This window comes from Oryctolagus cuniculus, chromosome 11 (assembly GCF_051225735.1).
Source record: "Oryctolagus cuniculus isolate XC-2025 breed Fujian yellow rabbit chromosome 11, ASM5122573v1, whole genome shotgun sequence".
Taxonomy (NCBI): domain Eukaryota; kingdom Metazoa; phylum Chordata; class Mammalia; order Lagomorpha; family Leporidae; genus Oryctolagus; species Oryctolagus cuniculus.
The window spans coordinates 119,603,617-119,611,438 of NC_142877.1; the positions used below are offsets into that span (position 1 = coordinate 119,603,617).

A 7,822-nucleotide genomic window follows, 5' to 3' on the forward strand; every position below is an offset into this window, starting at 1 on the left:
ACGTCCCAGGTCTCTGCTGGCCCCACATCCCGGGTCTCTGCTGGCCCCAGCGCGTCTTTGTCCTTGTCCTGGGGAGTGGGAGGCCTCGCTGGCAGCGGTGGCTCTGAGGCGGCCGCTGGACTCGGAAGGGCGTGGCCTCTGCCCAGAGCGTTGGGTGTCTCTCCAGGTGTCACTGGGACTGGAAAAGCTTTCTGTGCCTTGAGAGGGCGTCAGAGCTGCGGGATGAGGGCCTGGGGGCGGGGAGCCCGCCCTCCTCTCCATGTGGGTCTGGGTGGCGGGGGCCAGAGGTGGCCCTCCCTCCCTCCACGGCTCGTGACCCGGGTCTGAGCCTCGGGGCCACATCAGAATCCCAGGAGGGCTCCTGAGGGCCCTGGTCCGTCTGGGGCTGTGGGGTGCGCCCAGAACTCGGTTCCCGGTGTCCCTGGGGGTGCTCGTCTGGGAATAGCGCTTTGAGAGTCTCTGCGCGTGGTGGCCGCGTCTGCCAGCCGTGCCCTGGGTCTCTGCAGCGTGGACGGCACCGCCCGCGAGCCCGTCTAGAAAGCTCATGGCAGAGGCGAATGGTAAAGGCACTGATAAGTCCTGTGTGCAGCCGTCCGTGTCCATGTGATCTGGGCAACACAGACCACCCCGCAGGACCCCCACGCACGCTTCAGTGCCCGTGGGCCCGTGGGTGGGCCCGTGGGTGGAGCCTGCGAAGCTTCTACCCACCCCTCCCCCACATCCACTCAGCAGCACGGTCTGTCCAGTTTTTGAGATCCCTGGAAGGGGTCCCCTCCCTTCTGCCCACCCGCTGTAGCCCCTCCCCGTCCACCCACTGCTCCTAGCTGGTCCCGCCCCCCACCCCCCTCTCGGGGTTCCTGGGGGATTCCGTGCCCGCCCGTCTCAGCATGTGTGTGGCTGTTCATGGATTCTGTTCCCGCCTCCCCCAAGAACGGAAGCTGCGGGGGAGCCAGGGTTCTGTCCACTGCCTGCCTGGCCCGGACACTGCCCATCAGTGTGGGGTCAAAGGGCGCAAGCGTCTGTCAGGGCGTGGGGGAGGGGCTGCGAGCGCAGGCTCCACTCTTCTCTCCCTGGCTGTGTCTCCTTGGGCAGGCTCCTTTACCTCTCTGTGCCCAGGACACCTCACTGGGGGGTGGGGGGTTGGGGACGATGCACCTGCCTCACAGGGTCACGGGAGGCTCAGGTTGAGCTGCCCCGTCAGTGTCCCGTCTGTGTGTTGGGGGGAGCAGGCTCACGCCTCTGCAGGAGGTGGGTCCAAGGTGGGGGCCCTCGAGGGCTGAGCCAGGCCTGCTCCTGGCTCCCGTGGGTCACCCTGGTCCCCTGGGAGGGGGCCTGCAGGAGGCCAGGGGCCAGGGCCAGGCCCTTCCCACGCTGCCCTCGGAGGGCCTTTGCTGGAAAGAACCTTGTTCACGGTCCCAGGGCCGAGCGGGCGAGCGTTCAGGACGCACAGGGGAGGGGTGTGGCCCCCAGGTCACCGGATGGGACTCCCGGGCTGGCTGTGGTCACCGGTACCGTGGGATTCTCGAGTGTCCCGCTTTGTTCCCCAGGCGACGAGGGCAGAGGGCAGCACGGTGGCCTCCAGGGTGTTTGCCTGCTCCCGCCCCTGCCGCTGGCTCCGTGGCCACCGCCCACCGTCTCCTATCGCCTGCCTGGGCTGTCAGGGAGCTGGCGTGGATCCTGCAAGCTGGGGAGGCCTGGGTTTGCTGACGCAGCCCCTGGGTACCCTGAGCTTGGTTCTGGTTTGCTGTAGGGGTTCACTCATGGGCGGGGGCCTGGCCGTTGCCCATGGGGGTCTTAGTCTCCTTCCATCAGCTTCCCCAGTTCTGCCAGCTGGGGTCCTGGAGTTGCTGTGGCTTGGCCATGAGAAGGGCCGCACCCGGCAGCCTCCCTTGGTGGTTACCTGCAGGGGTGCAGCCAGGGGTGGCTCTCGGTGGAGGCACCGGCCTGAGGTCACACCAGGGGAAGGACCGGGTATCTGACTCCCCCCACCCCGAGGCTCACAGGGGAGCTGCGGGTCCCTGACGCCCCTCCCCCGTCACACACGCAGAGGCGCTGGGGCCCGTCCTGTGGCAGGTCCCAGGACCGCTGGCTGCAGCCCGTGTGTCTGAGGGTGGCGCTGTCCGGGGCGTCCTGGACGTGGTGGCCAGCGGTCATTCGTGACTCGGACTGGGCGGCCGGCTCCTGAAATCACATCACACCGACCGTGCCTCTTTCCTCTGCAGATGTGGTGAACTTGGACCTGAAGTCCACCCTGAGGGTCCTGTACAACCTCTTCACTAAGTACAAGAACGTGGAGTGAGGGGCGCCGGCGGCCGCCCCCACCCAGCCCCGTCCCGCCCAGGCTCCTCAGCCCCTTCGCCTGAATTACATCAGCGCTGTGTTAGAGGCCCTGCTGAGATCCGAGGAGGAGCAAGCCCCCTGCGTCCCACCCTGCCACCCTGCGTCCCACCCCGCGGCCCTGCGTCCCACCCCGCGGCCCTGCGTCCCACCCCGCCGCCCTGCGTCCCACCCCGCGGCCCTGCGTCCCACCCCGCCGCCCTGCGTCCCACCCCGCCGCCCTGGGTCTCCCGGGCTGGGCTCCCCTGGGGGGCAAGGCCGTTCCAGTGCAGTCACGCTGTGCACCTGCAGCCCCACAGGTGACGTGTGTGTCCGCCCGTGGCCCCGGCCCCTCCTGGCACCTCGCTGCTGTATCACGTGGGGCCTCTGCACACACACCAGGCCCGGGGCCCAGCCGCCGGCTCCCTCCCTGTGCGCGGTGCGCTGGGGCGGCCTTGGGCTGCTTCTCTGGACCTGGCTCTGAAGTGCACCTGCCGACAGAACCTTCCCGGCTCCTGACTGGGACTGGGTGCGGCGGGGTCGTGTGGGTTCCCCGAGGGCCGTGGGTGGCCACGTCTACCAGGAAGTCCGAGGTGGAGGAGTGAGTGCCACTCCTCCCCGCGTGCTGTGCCGGGGCCTGGTCTCTCCTGAGAACCCCGGGCGTGCCCGGTGTGACTCCCCTGCCTGACCTCATCCTGGTCCTCAGGGCCAGGACCGCAGCCTGGGGAATTGGGGGGGACCCACGAGGCGGGTGGGCAGCCGGACACGAAGCGTTCGCATCATTCTCCCTAGACCCCCAGCAGCATCTCTGTCAAAGACGCTGGGGCTCGTTTGCCCTGGCTGCCCTGGCTCTGAGGAGGATCAAGGATTGCATCGGCTGCGTGTGCTGGGCCGGCCCCTGGGGCCCCCTTGGCCTCGCTCACCGCCGGCCCCGCCCCCCGCCACAGCCCGGTGCTGGCTAACGTTACGTCGGATGCCAACACGGAGTTGCAGAGAACACTTGAATTTGCTCCTTCAGCCCTGTGCTGTTGCCAGGCTGGGGATGGGTTCAAAATAGCCTTTTTGACGGAGGTGGCTTTGCCAGCAGGGGCGAGAAATAATTAAAACGGTATTACGGCGGCTCCCGCGGGACGCTGTGACATTAAAGAGCCACGGTGACAAAATATCCGCGGCTCAAACTGCCTGTGCCGTCTGTGCCGCACGCGCACAGACACAGCAACCTGGAGCCGGGCCAGCTCAAGGCCCTGCCTTGCTCACCCCGAGGGTGTGGGGACGGGGACGGGCCTTGGTGTCCGGCTGCGGCGGGCAGCTCCAGCCCGTCCTGTGCCCGCCCGCTCCTGGGTGGGGGGGTGTAGGCTTCCTGGCAGCCCCGGCCTCTCGCCCGCATCCTGCCCATCTGTGCTTCGAGGGCTGAGGCGGTGGGGAAGGGAGATGGGCACGGATATGATCTCTCATCCAAGTGGCTCCCAGGAGGGCCCCCTCGGGGCTCCCTCACCTCGGAGCTCTGCCTGCACCTCCAGTTCCAGCCGGAGCCCATGGTGTGGCCGGGGCCGGGCGGAGGCGAGACTCAGGGCCAGCTCTGCTTTGCCCACCCTGAGCAGTGCCAGGGTTGCTACTGGCTCACTCCCCAGATGGCTGCAACAGCCAGAGCTGAGCCGGGCCGAAGCCAGGGTCTCCCACGTGGGTGGCAGGGCCCCAGGCACTTGGACCGTCTTCTACCACCTTCCCGTGCACATAAGCAGGGAGCTGGAACGGGGCAGGGCAGCCGGGGCTTGAACCTGCGCTGTGACTGGGGGGCCAGCATCGCGGGCGGCGGCTTAGCCCTCCCGTGGTTCCTGATTCGCGGAGGTCCTGGTCCCCTGGCGCCACGTTCTCGGGGGGCTGTTTTTCTCTGACCTGAGGCTGGCTGAAAGCCTCGGGGGTCGGGCAGTGGCGGGGTTCCGCTCGGTCCCTGAGCCAGGGCGCCCACTGGCGTGGAGCTGCCTGCAGCCCTGGAGCCCCCGTGACAACTGGCCAGCGTTATGCAAGCGCCGAGCGGGGCCCCGCTGTGCCCTCCTTGGCTGCAGCACAGAGCTGTTTTATTTTTAAGCAACCGAATCCTCCCCCCAACACCCCCGAGGGCCAGTGTTTTATTGTCTTTTTAATTGTTTAAAGCCACGCTCACTTTGGATTTCTGGATATTAAATAAAAGCCTCTGAAACCTTGGCTGCGCTTTGATGAGGCCGCCTGGCTGACAGGAGGAAACGCGTGTTCCCAGGGTTCCGTGCCGGGGCACCGTGCGCTGCCATTTGCGCCAATAAAGCTCTCCCGGCTCGGGGCCGCCTCCGTCTTTTCCGGCTGCCGTCTGCGTCTCACACGCAGTGGTCGTTGCTTGCGCCAGCCCGGTGCTCGGCGCCGGGGCCAGAGCTCGCCCGGAGCTGCCCGTCGGAAGAGCTGGCTCACAGCCCTTGCTGTGGGGGAGGGGGGCGCTCTGGGGCCCTGGAGCCTCGCCCGGGGCTGGGGGAGCCGAGGGGGGAGCCGCAGCTGCAGACGGTGACTAATAAGGAACAGACCAGGGCAAATCCAAACCAGAACCGGACGCGGCTGCTGTCCTGGAGAGGCTGGATCAGAGCGGTCGTCGGGGACGGGATGGGGTGGGGTCTCCCTGCCCTCTGGGAGGGGCGTGGAGAGCCAGAAAGTGACCCCTCTGGGCTCTGCTGGGCAAGGGGCCCTGGGTGACCCGCGACGGTGGCCTGACCCCGGGCCCCACTCGGGCCCTGGCAGAGGTCGGAGGTGGGGGGTGTTTTGGGGGGTTCCAACTTTCCTCTACAAAACGGTGTTAAAACCGGGGCTTCGGGGGCTGGTTGCAAAGGGGACAGTGCTGCTTTAGAAAGACCTAGACATGACAAACCACGGCTGGAAAGAACCTGGGCTTTAGAGACCCCCGGTTCCAAGCTGACTTTGTCCCCGTGCGACCCACCCCCAGGGGTTCACGAACCCCAACCTCCGGCTCCACCGGGGCTCCCTCGGGCAGCCGTTTGCCGCTGCGGGAGGTGCTGCCCTTGGCAGGTGGTTGGCAGTGGCTGGAGACTGAGCTGTCACAGCTCGGGGAGGGGCGGCGGCTGGCATGGGGTGGCAGGTGCAGGCCCGGGCTGTGTGCCGGGTGACCAGGACAGCTCCGCTCCCAAGGCAGACTCCTCTGCTCCAAACCTCCACTGTGCTGAGGTCGGTGTTGGCAGCCAGGTCCCAGGGCCTGTCTCAACCGGGCCCTCGGTGGGAGGGGTTCATCTGTTAACATCCATGAGGACGAAACACTCGTAGACACCCGTGCTCTGTGGCCAGGTGGGTCCAGGGCCCGTCTTCTCCTGGGTCCTGTTTAATGTGCACCGAGGCTCTGGTGTGTCCACGCCTGGGGTGAGGGGCCAGGAAGACATGGACTCCTGCTTTTGCGCACATGGAGTGTGCATTCAACTGTGGAGGGCACTGGGGGCGGGGCAGGGGGTGGCTGCCCTGCCCAGGAGGGACTGGGGAGACTGGGGGTGATGTGGAAACTCCGCCCCAGGAGGTGGTGGCATGCAAGCCCCGCCCCCAGGAGGTGGTGACATGGAAGCCCCACCCCCAGGAGGTGGTGGCATGCAAGCCCCGCCCCCAGGAGGTGGTGACATGGAAGCCCTGCCCCAGGAAGTGGTGATGTGGAGCCGCTGGGAAGAGGAGCAGGATCTGGGGGCCTCAGGTGGGGACTGGGTTGCTCTGGGCGGCCCTGACCCTTTGGCTTTTATGGGGTGGTCTTCATCCTGGTCTCCAGTCAACACCCTGGTGTGAGCACGGTGCTCTCAGGGAAGGCCCCGCCCCCATACCTGTCACCTCCCCGGGGCCTGGGTCCCCTCCTTCCCTCGTGGCGGTCTCTGGGAAACCACAACATGACCTGGCCACCTGTCCTTGGCATGGCAGAGTGTGCCGGATCCAGGAATGGAGACCGGGAAGGTCACCTCGTTTGACCTTTCCCGGGCTGAAGCCGGCTGGCAGGACCTGGGATGGGCGGGAAGCTCGGCTGTAGTCAGGTTTCACTGATGCAGAACCTTATGCGTTTGGCTAATTAAATATGCCTTCATCTGATTATTTATACGTTCATCTAATTATTCATGCACAATCTAATTATGCGCTCACCTAATTGTGCATGCGTTCATCTATCTATGCATTCGTCCAGTTTTGACAGGCAGAGTGATGGGGGAGGGGACTGGGCGTGGCGTCTCTCACCTGCCGGTTCACTCCCCAGCTGCTCGCAACAGCCAGCGCTGGCCCAGAGCCAAGCCCGGAGCCGGGAATCCCACCCGGGTCTCCCACACGGGCCGTTCTCTGCCGCCCCCCACATCATTCGTAGGAAGTCGGTTGGAAAGTGGAGCAGCCACGGTGTCCCAAGCAGTGTCTCGACCCCTGTGCCACAACCCCGCCCCGGACCCTGGCGTTTCAGTCTGATTCCACACGTCACCATCAGTCCCTAGGGAGCTTTCACTGGGGCATGGGAACCCACTCCATCACATGGGTCAGTACTGACTGAGCACCTGCTGTGTGCCACGTGCCGGGCCGGGCCGGGCCCAGGGAGGTGGCGGCCTGAGTGGGGGCGGGGCAAGGCAGGCAGGAGCAGGGCTGGGGAGAGGGGGCGGTGCTGTGGGCTAGACAGAGCTGGGTGGGGGGCCCTAGGCGGAGGGGTTGGCGCTGAGCCTCACACTGTCGGTTCCCAGCGCCCGAGCGCTTGGGTGGGTCGTGTGCCTGGTTCCAGCCGCCCGGGCAGGGTCCGGGGGGGCCACATGCAGATTCATGCTCAGCACGCAAATGCTGGGAGCCTTTGGACGGTGCCCGTGGACTTCCTCCCCCGCCGAGTCTGGGAGCGTTCACCAGGCGAGCGCGGGGCGGCGTGCAGGCCAGCGAGCGCCCGGGGGCCGGGGGCCGGGGGCCGGGGGACGTAATTGGAGCATCGGAGGGAAGCGGGCAGGACACGGGAGTTTAAAGTAGGCGTTGGCCTGGCGACAGGTGAGCCTGAGGACTTCCGGCGTTTCCTCGAGCGCGATTTCGAGTACCGGAAGTCTGCAGGATCCCGGAGTTCCTGTTCGCTAGGGGTGTTCGTTCACGTCGCTCCACGTTTGCATTTTCCTCTGCGCTCCGCCTCTCCCTCTCTCTCCATATGTGTGCTATAAGAATAATATAAACGCATGTTTATTTGAACCTGCATGTTTTAAAAAAATTATTTATTTGAGTTACGGAGAGAGAGGGAGAGACAGACAGATCTCCCACCCACTGGTTCACTCCCTAGATGGCCACAATGGCCGGGCTGAGCCAGGTGGAAGCCAGGAGCCGGGAGCTTCATCCCGGTCTCCCACGTGGGTGCGGGGGCCCAAGCACTTTTCCAGGCCACAGCAGGGAGCTGGATCGGAAGTGGAGCAGCCGGGATGCAAACCGGAGCCCCTGTGGGATGCCGGTTCTCAGGCGGTGGCTTTACCAGCTGTGGCACAGCGCCGGCCCCAGGGGT

At 66.1% G+C, this 7,822-nt stretch overlaps 1 protein-coding gene across 3 annotated transcripts in view; it reads left to right on the forward strand.

The window, feature by feature from the left end:
• The window catches only part of PARVB (parvin beta), an 83,168-nt gene extending 78,647 nt beyond the window's left edge, over positions 1-4,521 (forward strand). For all 3 annotated transcript variants that reach the window (XM_089307710.1, XM_089307712.1, XM_089307711.1), the window contains exon 13: positions 2,223-4,521. In XM_089307710.1, coding sequence (XP_089163836.1) covers positions 2,223-2,299 — 77 coding nt within the window. In that variant the 3' untranslated portion in view covers positions 2,300-4,521. The remainder of the gene's footprint in view (positions 1-2,222) is intronic.
• The last annotated feature ends 3,301 nt before the right edge of the window (positions 4,522-7,822 follow it).